Consider the following 12714-nt stretch of genomic DNA (forward strand, 5'->3'; position numbering starts at 1 on the left):
GGGAAGGGAAGATTTGGCCGGCCTCGCCGGTGAGCGGCGGCTCCGGGGCTGGCGGGCGCTTGCGTGCGTCCTCACTGCGGCGGCGGGTGTGTTTCAGGTCTGCCCAGTTTGAGCACACGGTTCTCATCACGTCGCAGGGAGCGCAGATCCTGACCAAACTGCCCCACGAGGCTTGAGCATCGACCTGAAGGGCGCCTTCCCCCTCAGATTTGCTGGAATTCACCTGAAGAACTTTTTTTAAAAACACAGGCGAAAGCCAGGCTGCGCAGTGCTCTACTCAGCACCCAGGCGCGCCCTGGAAAAAACGCGCTGGAATTTGAGGGTAGTTGAGATCTGGGATCGAAAGCCCTGCCGGGGTCGCGCGACCTGGGAGACGATCCTGGCTGCTGACTCTGCTTCCCAGGGCTGGACGTGCGTGTGAAAGGGCAGTGGGGACGCCCTCGTTTGGAAGACGAGGGATTCCTAGAGTAACAGGATTTTCTCTTTCCCTTGTCTTGACTCTGCCCAAGTAAAAAGCTTTCACCTCTTAAACCCACTGTGTCTGCTCTGTTTTTTTTTTCGTCTCTGACAGTTGGGGAGAAATGGGGCGGGGGGGGGGGGGCAGGTGATTAATTTTTGAGTTCCCGAACTTTTCTTCGCATGCACAAGCTAAAAGAAAAACCCCGCTGTTAGCTGAGAATTTAAAAAAGTCTGCCCTTGTGGATCGCACACTGGCCACCCCAAGGGCACTCCCAGAGTCCAGTCGTCCCTCAGCTCTTCTGGTTCTTTCCCCTTCTTGTTCTGCGATGAAAAGATTAACCCCAGAATGGAATGTCTCCTTCCAAACATGGCCTTGCCTCAATGGATCCCGGCCCTGGCCCTTTTGCAAGTGTTTATCAATCTAAAAACAGACTTTCCCCGTCCACTTTGGCACCTCCTCCCCAGTGGGCACCCTGCCCTGCCCAGCCAACTCAGCAAACTTTTGAGAGACCCTCCCCCCCACACAGGCTGCTAGACTGTTGCCCTGGAAATAGAGACACCAGCCCCACCTACTCAGATGGGAACAGTGTAGGGTGGATCTCGCCCTTAAGTAGACCTCTCCCATTTTTGGACTGGCAATTGTGGCTGGAGACCCAGAGGATCCCAGCAAGAGGAGAAATATGAAGGAAGGCAAGAGCTTACTTAGATGGCTGGGATTGCAGTTAGTGAGTGCCTTTGGCACGCCGGCATCTCCACCTGCTTCAGAAGCAGGAAACTCAGTAGCCCACATTCTCTGTTTCCCAATTCCTATTCCTGTTCCTGAATACCTTCCCTACCTTGCACATGCCCCTCAGGACCTGTTCACAGAACCTCTGTTCAGGAGTGGAGAGGGCTTGGGCGGCTAACAGGCCACCTAGGAAAAAATTCCCCTCTGGGCAAGGTTTTACAAACAAGTCCAGGGAAGGTGTCTGGGTCAATGTTTTTTCTAAAGTTTCTACTGAAGCGGGTTTTACAAAGTTGCCTTCTACTAAATAAAGCTTGGACTAGTTAGCTCCTCGGAAATGTGGCTACCTGTGCTGTCATGACCTGTGCTTCCAGGACCTGAGAACTAGCATGTCTTTGTGATATTCAGAAACAGGAGATAGGAAAGCAAGTTCAGTGAGTGCTCTTGGAAAAGTGGTTAGTTCTGGTTTTCCCCTGAACTTGGGATTCTCTTAGATGATCTGCAGCCCCTCTGGCTCCCTTTCTCTACATCCACGGTTGTGGAATTTGGACAAAGGTCATTCTGATTCTAGTGGATCTGAGTGCTGGAAAAGAGGAGGGAGGAGTTGAAGATTTACAAGTTTCACAGAAAAACTTTTGGCATGTTGGAGATCTGGCCAAGCAAAGGTCTAGAAACCGAGCCTACTGCAGGACAACGACTGGGTTTCTCTAAAGAGTAGCAAGGCCCAGGTGGCTTTGGGAGAGGTGAGCCAGAGAGTGACTTCACTTCTCTCCTAGAGAAATCCATTGGCAATGATTATCCCCTTCTCTTAACAGATCACTGTACTCAGATGTCCCCCAAGAATAATTTTAGTAGGACTCAAGGATTTTACCAACCACTGGGATAACACACTGCTTATGCAGCAATTATTCTTAGGGGAAATAATTTATGGGCCAGGGTTATAATCCCATTTGTTAAAGTGACTAAACTTAAGTGTACACATTATACATCTATATGTAAGTATATATACCCACACCAGTCAATACACAGCAGTTCCATAGCTAAGACCTTGAATTAGAACCAACTCCCTTTAACATGCTTTGAAGTGGAAATTAGAAAGCATATTTAAAATGACTTGCTATGTTGCCCGGCTCCCCCACACCAGCGGAACGGGCCCCCAATCTCACCCAGGGCCGTATTCCAGCCACCCGTGGCTACAGCTAACACCACCAGGAGTCTGGTCCTGCGGTGGCTTCAACAGGTTCTACTGGGAATCCGGGACTCTGGATAAATGGGAGAGTTTGTTTCCTCTCAGTGTTAGGACAGGCAAAGATCTAAGCAAACCCGCGTTTGAGAACAGGTGTCGTTTGAGCTATGAGGGACGGGGCGGGAGGTGGGGGTGGGAGACCCACTCTGGACTCAGAGATAAGATCTCACATAGAGGTTCTAGTCTAGCCTGGGTGTCTCGGCGCCCGAGGGCCCTGGCTCAACCGCCCCTCCCCGGGCCTGTTTCTCTGGGGCTAAGAAACAATTCCGGAGCGTAGACACTCCCTCGCCCACACATACTTCATTCTAAAATAAGCAAGACTTTGAAACCGTTTCCCCGAGGGGGCGCGTGCGGGTCCTTTGTTCCCTGGAGCCAGTCTCTGCTCCTCACGCACCCACTCTCCGGCCCCTGCGCTGCGAAAGCCTTGGCTACCGCTCCAAACGAGGACGGATAGAAAGCTCTGGAGACAGTATTCCACCTTCGGCCGCCCTATCCCCTTCCCCCACCCTGCACTTCTCGGAATAAATCGTCCCAGGGCTGCCCGCCGTCGGGTTTCCTCAGCGTTGCTCGGAGACCTGGGAGTAGTTCAGCCCCGCTTCTTCGGCCCCGACACCCACCCTGCACCAGCCGCCGGGATCACTTACGTGGGCAGGGCCCGCGAGGCGAGCGCGGGAGACCAGGCGCCCCGGCAGCATCCGTGCGGCTGTGCAGGGTGCACCGCGCTCCACACCCCCAAAACAGGCGCTAGGAAGGAGCAATTAGAAGCACAAGTGCAACATGGAAGTCAAGAGGAGTCGAGCGGCTGGCTTCGGGAGCTGTCTGCTGGAGCAGTCATTAGCTGGTTGTTGCTACAAAGCCTCACCGTGTGGTTCGGTGATTAAGAAAAAAAAAAATCTTAAACGTTGGCAAACCCATTACTGGTTTGGAGGATTGGTTGTTGTTGTTTGCTTTTGTTTTTCTTTTTGCTCCAACCACGTTGCCTGAAATATTTCTACCCCCAACATCGTGCCCTTAAACCAAAGGAGAGGAATTCCGCGGGCGGCAGCAGCTGCTGCAGAAGTTAAAAAAGAGAGAGAGAGAGAGAGGGAGAGAGAGAGAGAGGGAGAGAGAAGCCCCTTCCACTAATATCTGTAACGACAGCACCGATGTAATTTGTTTTGAATGTTCATTTTTATTGGTGTTCCCTCTGCCAAAATGTGCTTGATTACAGAGGTTTGTCCTGTGATCATTGCGCACTCCAGACAGGGGAAGGTGCATCGGCGAAGGTTCAGCTCAGGCCAGATCAAATCCCGAGCTGTTTAACGCTGAAAGGCTGCATGTTGCTATTAGTGTTAAATATATGGCTAATTATGCGTATGAAAATTAAACATCAGTGTTATGCTAATGGGGCGCCTTCAGCTGCGGATCCGAGCACTTGAGACTACCATTTAATCAAATGAATCAGTAACTAATACATCTGCACGTGTGAACTTTCACAAGATCATTTCCCCGTTCCCGTCACACAGCTAAATTATGAAAGAAATAATTATCAACACTTTCTAATTACCTAACAAAGTAATTTGGGATTCACCGTGGGGCTGGCGGGATAGGGAACCAACAGCCCCTTGCAGCCAGCGTGGTGCGCGCCACGCCTCGCCAGGGCGGCCGCGGCTGCGGGCTTTGTGCGCGTCCCGGTGCCGTGCGCCCGGGAAGGCAGGAGGCTCGGCGGCTGCCTCTCGGGGAGCCCTGCCCTCGGGTCCAGTGGTGCCCGCCTTGACCACTGGAGCTGAGAAGGCACCTGGGCGACCCTGAGGGACTTGTCCACACACAGACGTGCAGGCCGCCCACTAGCCCGGGGTGGCCGCGGGGCGCAGTCCCCAGGACTCCTGGCCCCCGGGCCCCTTCTCCAGAGCGCAGGAGGTCGGCAAATGACCACCTGAATCTTCCGTCGTGGCAGAACCGAACCCGTCGACTTCTAGGCTCCGCTCGGGGCGGCACCCTCGGGGCGAATGAGCCCCGGGCGCAGGGCGCCGAGCGAGTGGGAAGGGAGGGGAGGCGCAGGAAGGCTGGGAGGGAAAGAGGGGGTGTGTGTTGGGGGGAGGGGGCGGTGCGGCCGCCTTTCCTGGGAGGAGAAGCGCGGGCTCCTGGCTCTCCGCGTTCGCTGCTTTAATCAGACCGGTGCAGCCTCGAGCTAGAGTGGCCACCTGGGCCTGGAGCAATGCGAGCGGGCCCCAGGGAGCGGCGGCGGCGGCGCGGCGGCCGAGTGAGTGAGTTCGCCCCGAGGGCCCCAAACCCACCCCCGGAGCCGCGGCAGAGCCGACCCTGACCCGAGGCGCGGGCAGGCGCGCTGCCCCGGGCGCAGCACGCCGGGAGCCCGGCGCGCCCCTGGCTGCTGCGGGCGCCTCCCCCATCGCGCCACCGGGTATTGCGGAGGCCGCGGCCCGGCTCCAGAGTCGCCCTAGCTGAGCGCACGACCCGCCGGCGGCGGCGGGGAGCGGCACCCCGGTCCCGGGCTTGGGGCGGGCGGAGGGTGGGGACACTAAGGGGGCTGGCGGCGCGGAACCGCCGGCGGGTTTCTGGTAAGTACGGCGGGCGCGTCGGGAGGGCGGGAGGCTGAAGAAGCGCGGGCCGCCGAGTCTCGGCGCGGGCGCCGCGGTCCATTGTGCGCCCCCTCGGCGCGCTCTGTTGCAGGGGAGCCCCGGCCGGGAAGCGAGGACGCGTCTCTCCCGAGGCCCGGCCGCCTCGCCCGCTCTAGTCCAGCGGAGCCGGAGCGGCTCGGACCAATCCCCGGTGATTATGCAAGACAGCGGACCAATCAGCTCCGCCAGCTCATGAATATTTATGACCTTGGCTGAGTCAAAGCTTTGAAGCGAGTTTGGGGAGCTCGGCAGCATCATGCTTAGACTTTTCAAAGAGACAAACTCCATTTTCTTATGAATGGAAAGTGAAAACCCCTGTTCCGCTTAAATTGGGTTCCTTCCTGTCCTGAGAAACACAGAGACCCCCAAAAGGGAAGCAGAGGAAGGGAAGCAGAGGCGAGAGAGAGAGAGACCCACACTCAGCCCCCGCGAGAAGAGATGACCATGACCACCATGCCAGAAAGTCTCAACAGCCCCGTGTCGGGCAAGGCGGTGTTCATGGAGTTTGGGCCGCCCAACCAGCAAATGTCTCCTTCTCCCATGTCCCACGGGCACTACTCCATGCACTGTTTACACTCGGCGGGCCATTCGCAGCCCGACGGCGCCTACAGCTCGGCCTCGTCCTTCTCCCGACCGCTGGGCTACCCCTACGTCAACTCGGTCAGCAGCCACGCGTCCAGCCCCTACATCAGTTCGGTGCAGTCCTATCCGGGCAGCGCCAGCCTCGCCCAGAGTCGCCTGGAGGACCCAGGTACGTGTGCCTGCCAGGGAGAGGAAGAGGTACGAAGGGAAGAGGAGGGAGAGAGGGAGAGAGAGAGAGAGAGAGAGAGAGAGAGAGAGATGGAATGGGGGTGGGGAGGGCGCCAGAACAGTGGAGGTTTCGGGTATCAATCTATGGATCCTTGCATAGCAAAGAAATAAAAAAAAAAAATTCCACCAACTCGCAACTATCCAGCAAAGGATAAAGCCGAGAGAGTCCCCTGGTACTGGGTGAGCCTCTGGGAGGCTCCGTGCGCGGAACACACAATGCCGGGCTGAAAACAGAAACCCACATGTGCACGTATTAGTCTCGGTAATTATTTATTGCGTAGCGCTATAAACAATGTATGCAATTAAGGGTAATTAAACCTCAACTACCGCCTGCAAAAATAGCAAACTTTCTCTGCAAAGGCAGGAGCTGCGCGCCTGGGAACTGCCCCAGTCCGCCTGCAGCGGCCCAGGTCGGGCCTTGGGACTTGGTGGGAGTCCTTTGCTGGCTTTCGGAGTTTCTTGAGGGCTTTCTCTTTCCTGGCTCTGCCTCTTCCACCCCTGGGGAGCCACTCGCCCTCGGCTTCCCTCACTCAAAGCTGTCCCTCGCATTAACAACGGCCCCGCTTCTGCTGTCCCTCCAGGGGCTGACTCTGAGAAGAGCACCGTGGTGGAAGGTGGTGAAGTTCGCTTTAATGGCAAAGGGAAAAAGATCCGAAAACCCAGGACGATTTATTCCAGTTTGCAGTTGCAGGCTTTGAACCGGAGGTTCCAGCAAACTCAGTACCTAGCACTGCCGGAGAGGGCGGAGCTCGCGGCCTCCTTGGGACTCACGCAGACGCAGGTACCTGGCAGCTGCCGCTCCGCCTCGCAGGCTCACCGCGGCCGGCCTGGACTCCGGGGCGTCTCTCTCTCTCTTTTTTTTCCCTTCGGGGTGTGTGTGTGTGTGTGTTAGAGTGTGTCTCCTTTCTCCCTCGTTCTTCTCTGCTCTCTGCTCTGATTCTGTCCTGCACTCTGTACCCGGCTTGGCCTGCCGCGCGGCCCTCCGGCGCTAGACAATCTGATTAGGGCGCAGGAAGGGTTTCCCTAGATGTTTTGTTTGGAGACTCTGAGGTCACACGTGCCCGAACTACTGGAACAATGGACGCGGGACTTAATCCCTTCTTTGCCTTTAAAGTGTGTGACTAATCACTCCTGGCCTGGGCTGGAGCCGGGGCCTCTGGTCCCTCCTCCCTCTCCCCGACTGCGTCCGCGCGTGGGGCGCGGGATGCTTCCCCCGGCCCTCTCACCGCCCAAGCCCCAGACCCTGAAGGAGAAACCAGACCTTCCTTCCCGGATTTCTCTAAGATTCCTGGAAGCCCGGGGCGTTCTGACCAGGACGGGCGCGGGTTTCCAACGTCTGGGCCGGGATGTGGAGCACAGCTGGGGAGAGCAAACACACGCTAAGGAAAGATTGCTTTATCCAGATGAAAAGTTTAACAAAAGTCCTGTGACATCCTCAGCCAGCCCCAAACTCACTCCAGGGCAGAAAGGATGGCGCAAAGAGGAATGTCCCGTTGCAAGTCAATTCCCTCCATTCCTTTCCTCCACTTGATTATTTTATTGATGTTCTTATTGGACTTGATGACTCAATGTTGGGCAGGCGCTGCGACTGCCCCCGATGGCTGCAGACTGTCGAGGTCCGGCCGAGTCCCTGACAGGCGAAGGCCTGGATCGCTGCTCACACCTCACCACCACGCCCCCCTGGCTCCCAGGGAGCTGCCTCTGCTCACCTCGGGCGGCCGGGCCTCCCAGCCTTCGGTTCTTAAGAATAGTGGTGCTGCTCTTTCGTCCAGAAAAAAAGCTCTCGGGTCCTGGAGGGCAGAGGGGAGTGGGGATCTTTTCTCCGCTGTTTCACGACCCTGTTCTCCCCCCACCACCACCACAGTGGACACAATGGACCCAGCCCGAGTCACGTTGTTGTCCGTTCTTGCAGGTCAAGATCTGGTTCCAGAACAAGCGCTCCAAGTTCAAGAAGCTGATGAAGCAGGGCGGGGCGGCTCTGGAGGGTGGCGCGCTGGCCAACGGCCGGGCCCTGTCCGCCGGCTCCCCGCCGGTGCCGCCGGGCTGGAACCCCAACTCTTCATCCGCGAAGGGCTCAGGCGGCAGCGCGGGCTCCTACATCCCCAGCTACACGTCATGGTACCCCTCGGCACACCAAGAAGCTATGCAGCAACCCCAACTTATGTGAGGTTGCCCGCCCGAACCAGCCCATCTTCTTCCTGTCTCCCCTGGCCCGGGCCCCTCCCGTCTCCAGGTCCATCCAACCCCGTCTACACGCCCTGGGCCCGGGAGGAGGAGGGCGCAGAGGGAAAGAAGAAGGGACAGTGAAGGCAAGACGCCCATCGCCTCCACAGAGTCCAGCGGCGGTCAGCTCTGGCGACTTCCCTGGCGCCCGTGCCCTCACCCAGACCCGACCCCGCGGCGTGGTCACGGCGGAGAGCGGCCTCGGGGCGCGGTGCGGCCGGGGAGTCAGCGCGAGCGGGGCGCTGAGCCCGCGGAGCCCGCCCGCCGCCCCTCAGCCTGTGGGACTATCAGGAAAAAACAAACAAAAACTGTAGAAAAAGCAAACGCTCTTTTCTGTCCTGTTCGTCTCTTGTCTCCTTTCGCTCTGTATCTGTGCGCTGATGAAGTCGAGGTCCTCGCCTGTCCGCTGTCTGCGCTCTACGGCCTCTGCAAAAAGTCACCCAGTCGGAGGGGGACATGGGCCTAGGGGCTGCCAAGTTGCTGATACTGGGACATGACATTTTGTCCTTTTGGACCTTCTGGGCCTGCCTAACCATCTGTGTAGAGCCTTCGATAATTGGGGGATATTGGAGGGAGGGGGTTTTATTTATTGAGAAAAGGACTTGCCCGAGGCTGAATGTTGACCCGTTTGCGGGTCTGTGGGACGTGCGGAGCGCCTTGTCTGAACGTACCAATCACTTTAAACGCACCCCGGAAAACGAATGAGGACCTGGTGGTTTTTAACTGATAGAGTAACTTTTGTACTTCGCTGGTATGGAGAGGTTGGAGCCGAGTGATTGCATTTTTTTTTACGTGTCCCGTATTATTTTGAAAAGAAAAAGAGAAATGAAGCCAACACAATTTTCTCATCTCAAGAAGATGCGTCCTCGCTTTGCCAGAACAAGAAGGAAAATCATAATTTACTCCTTGGGGAGAAGAGAGAGAGAGAGAGAGAGAGAGAGAGAACTGATGGGAGAGAGAACAGGCAGGCGTGAGTGAGTGCCCTAACGCCAGTGGACTTAAAAGTAAGACAAAAGCAGCTTTACAACAATCCCCAAAGGCTTGGCCACAGAATTATGCCAGTCACTGCCCTGAAATCACAGTCTCCAGTGCAGGATCAAATCGCTGTACATATTATTGTTGTTATTAATTATTATTATTATTGTTCTGTAAACATGTTGCACAAGCTTAGCTTTTTTTTTTTTTCGTTCTGTTGTGTGTGGCTGTAAAACCTGATGCTTTGTGAAATGAGAATCTTGACATTTTACTTGTGAAATTTGGAAAATGTGATCAATTGAAATCAACCGTGTTTTGTGTTCTCTATGTCAAAGTTTAGTTTTATATTGAGAATGTTAACTTATTGCTTTGTATCTTGGGAAAAAAAGAACTTTGTAAATAAGTTATAAAGTTTCTTTGAAACAGTAAAATTATGGTTTCGAGAAAGAGCTGCTCTTTGGTGTGCTGTGTGAGAGGGTGCTGGGGGCCAGCCAAGCACCTATCTCTGGGAACGGATAAAGCAAGACAGTGACTCCTGGGTCCAGACATACCAGGATAAGGGACCTGATGCCTAGTATGCCACCCTGATGCTGGGACCATTCCTCTTGCCTTGCTCCTGACATCCAAGGGTTCTGATCTCTACCTGGGTTAGAAGGGTGGGAGAGAATGTCTGACAAGGGTCTCTGGGAAAGAGGATCAGGAACAGGTGCGACTTGGCAAAACCAGAGCTCAGGAACTAAAGGGGTTGTGAAGGCAGACTGAGAGGAGATGAAAGCTGAGCTCTGAGGCAGCCGACCTGGGAGATTTGAAACCCCCCCCCCCCCCACCACCACCACCAAATCCAGTCATCTTGTGAGAAGCCTGGAAGCCTAGAAGTGGAGACACAGGACTTTGGCCCTCTTCTGTTTGCCTTGAGGGCACTGGATCCGGACGCGGAAAAGACTAGGCCAGACGCCGGAAACGGGCAGGAAGGGCACGTCTGTCAAATACCCCCCCCCCATCAATCAGCGAGCTCCCGGGGACAGTCCCCAAGTGCCTTCTGAGCCCCTCCACAGCCAATCCCACCCCACCGGGGCCCCAACTACAAAGAGAGGCCCTTTCCCCTCCTAATGAAGTCAGGCTTTTCTCTTAGCCTTGGAGAAATGGAGATGCCAAGAGTGGGGCGGGAGAGCTGCGGTTCACTCCTTGGAATCCGAGAGCTCGGCAAGTCAAAGATAAGCGTACCCTACCACAGCCCGAAAGACCTGAGGCCTGGTCCCTAGGCCAAGTCATTAAGGGGCCATCTGCAGCGGAAAGCTCTGATCAGTTTACCCCGGAAGCTCGTCGTCTCCCACCTCCACCCCGCGCCTTAGCTCAACCTCACCCCCAGATCCTGCTGCTGAGCTGAGGAAGCCCGGGGAGGCTTTGGCCCCCGACCGACGTCTTTAAACGATTCCCGCTTCCCTCGTACCCGCCTTCAGGCACTGCTTCCCAGCGGGGGCTGGCCCTCCGCCTTTGGGGGGCTCTTGCAGCGCGCGGTGGGGAGCGGAGCGCAGAAGGCAGTGATCTGTGTTGTGACAAGCACCCATTTTTCAATTGGTGCTGGTGAAAGATCAGATGCGCCAGGCTCTTCCGACGCCCTTTGAGAAGGGGAGGAGACGTGGAGGAGGAGGGGGTGATGAAGAGAGAAGGGGAGGTAGTGGGTGTATAGAGTCAGGGACCTCGAGTCCCTTCTGGGACTGGGGCTTTGCGTCTCCCGCAGGTCCCCAGAATTTAGAGCACAAATAGGGGCGATCAGACCTCGGAGACCAGGATACAGGGCGGAAGAAATGGCCTCAAAGTTGAGAGAAGAACCTGATTTCCCAGACTGGGCTCCCACGCACCGCAGGGATCTTTCTGGACTGGGTTTCCCTTGCAAGGTGTGACTTTGCTAGCGGACGAAGTTTTGGCAAAGACTAGCATTGCTCTCAGGCTCGGGTACCCCAGAGGGCAGCCAGAGCCCCAGTGCCTGAAGCCAAAGGCAAAATCTGTTTGGTCAAGCGAATTTTAATACTTTGAGATATTAGCTTATACTAATTTAATAATCTCTTGCTAACAGTTCAAATAGAGAAATTATTAGTTTTAGCTCAACGAAGGCGGTCTTTAGTTAGGCTCTATTATAATTATAAGCAGTTGTACTTTAAAAAAATGTTAATCTCAATATAGGCCTAATTAATGCTGCCTTGTTACTGACAAGTAGTTCATCAAATATCCGATTCAAAGATTTTCATAATGAGTATATTAATTAAACTATGAATAATCTAAAGGTGGTTATATTTAAACAATACCTCATTATAATGATTAAATACTGATTTCGAATATTATGTCTTAACAATTGTCACTTAGAAAACACAACCTTTCCTTATGTATGAGTCTGTAATGGCAAAATGCAATTTTGGGATTTTTTCCCTTGTTCGAAAAATGTGAACCTCATTTTAAAACACTTCTGAAATAGGTTACACACAGCTTAATGATTATCAAAATGACTCTTTTCTGCAAAAAAAGACCCCAAAGTGCGCGTACAGCTGCAAACCCAAGAGGGTCAGCATCATTTCACTGTATTCTCTTCTTGATTACAAGCCGGGCCCATCAAACACAACATAATTACAGTAATTTCAGGTTTATTTATTCTAATGCAGTTTCCCCATCTCTCTGGTAATTATGAGCAATTTTTTCGCCCAGGGAATCTTTTTGCATTAACAAAAGAGATAACGCACTGAAAGCCAAATTTGCTGTGCATTGAGAAAAGGGAAAAAAAAAAAATCAAATAGGTGCGAGCTGCCATCTCTGCAATTCTCCCCGTACCGGAGTCGGCAAATTGCTTGCAGGTGTATGGAGCAAGCTTGTCAATGGCTGGGCCTCCAAATTAGCAAATGCATAGCGTCGAAGTAATGAAGACAGACTTAGCAAAATTGCCAAACAACAGATACCTCTTTAATATCTTCTCTCACACATACCCGCTCTAAAAGGGGTAAGGATGGGGGGTGGAGGGGTAGAAGCAACAATCCCCAGCCCCCTCCTCACTGGTCTTGATTTTCATAAACCTGAGACTGAATGGTCTTGAGAGTAGTAGCCTAACTGTGGAAGAACCCAGCTCCTAAATTTAGGCAAAATTTAAAAATATATATAAAATTGGAAACGTTTATTGTTTATCCTTTGCTGATCATTATGTTTTATTTTTCTTTCTTTCTTGGGGATCTGCACCTGGGCTGGGTCAGACAGTTCCTCAACCTTCCCTATTCTATACCCATCTTCAGAGCTACAAAAAGTTTTAAAACTCCTCCCCCACCTAGATATAGAGATGTATGAATTTCGTCTTAGAGTCATTAGATGTGTAAATTGACTAAGTCTCTCCCCTTAAAAAATGATCAATTTTTGTCACATAAGGAAAGGTAGGTCTGGGTCCTGGAAAACAGGACTTGAGATACTTGATCCCTACAAAAATTGAGAAGAAACAATCTAGCCTCACCCCACCCCCAATATATTTTTATCCTTCTGTCCATCTTTTTCATTCTGTGTCTTTTGAAACTGATTTCAGAATTCTCATTTTTTTCATGTCATCCCGCTGCCTGGATTAAACATCCTGAAACCACAAGCTAAAGCGAACTTTCCTGCTCTTCTCTCAAGGCCATAGGGACCTT

At 53.6% G+C, this 12714-nt stretch overlaps 2 protein-coding genes across 5 annotated transcripts in view; both read left to right on the forward strand.

The window, feature by feature from the left end:
- The window catches only part of METAP1D (methionyl aminopeptidase type 1D, mitochondrial), a 76365-nt gene extending 75843 nt beyond the window's left edge, over positions 1-522 (forward strand). For all 4 annotated transcript variants that reach the window (XM_054699857.1, XM_054699856.1, XM_054699858.1 and 1 more), the window contains one exon: positions 98-522. In XM_054699857.1, the coding sequence (XP_054555832.1) occupies positions 98-176 (79 nt within the window). In that variant the 3' untranslated portion in view covers positions 177-522. The remainder of the gene's footprint in view (positions 1-97) is intronic.
- Positions 523-5267: 4745 nt separating this feature from the next.
- On the forward strand, positions 5268-8192 carry DLX1 (distal-less homeobox 1). The gene is made up of 3 exons (XM_037521851.1): positions 5268-5798; positions 6439-6638; positions 7770-8192. The coding sequence occupies exons 1-3, from the start codon at positions 5486-5488 to the stop codon at positions 8022-8024; spliced, it is 768 nt and encodes a 255-aa protein (XP_037377748.1). The 5' UTR covers positions 5268-5485; the 3' UTR covers positions 8025-8192.
- Positions 8193-12714: the final 4522 nt, after the last annotated feature.

This window comes from Talpa occidentalis, unplaced genomic scaffold (assembly GCF_014898055.3).
Source record: "Talpa occidentalis isolate TD23 unplaced genomic scaffold, MPIMG_talOcc4v2.1 talOcc4.3, whole genome shotgun sequence".
Lineage (NCBI taxonomy): Eukaryota > Metazoa > Chordata > Mammalia > Eulipotyphla > Talpidae > Talpa > Talpa occidentalis.

Coding starts and splice junctions, on each gene's coding strand:
- DLX1 (XM_037521851.1), top strand. CDS start 5,486: ATGACCATGACCACCATGCCAGAAAGTCTCAACAGCCCCGTGTCGGGC. Junction 5,799..6,438: donor GAGTCGCCTGGAGGACCCAG/GTACGTGTGCCT, acceptor CTGTCCCTCCAG/GGGCTGACTCTGAGAAGAGC. Junction 6,639..7,769: donor TGGGACTCACGCAGACGCAG/GTACCTGGCAGC, acceptor CCGTTCTTGCAG/GTCAAGATCTGGTTCCAGAA.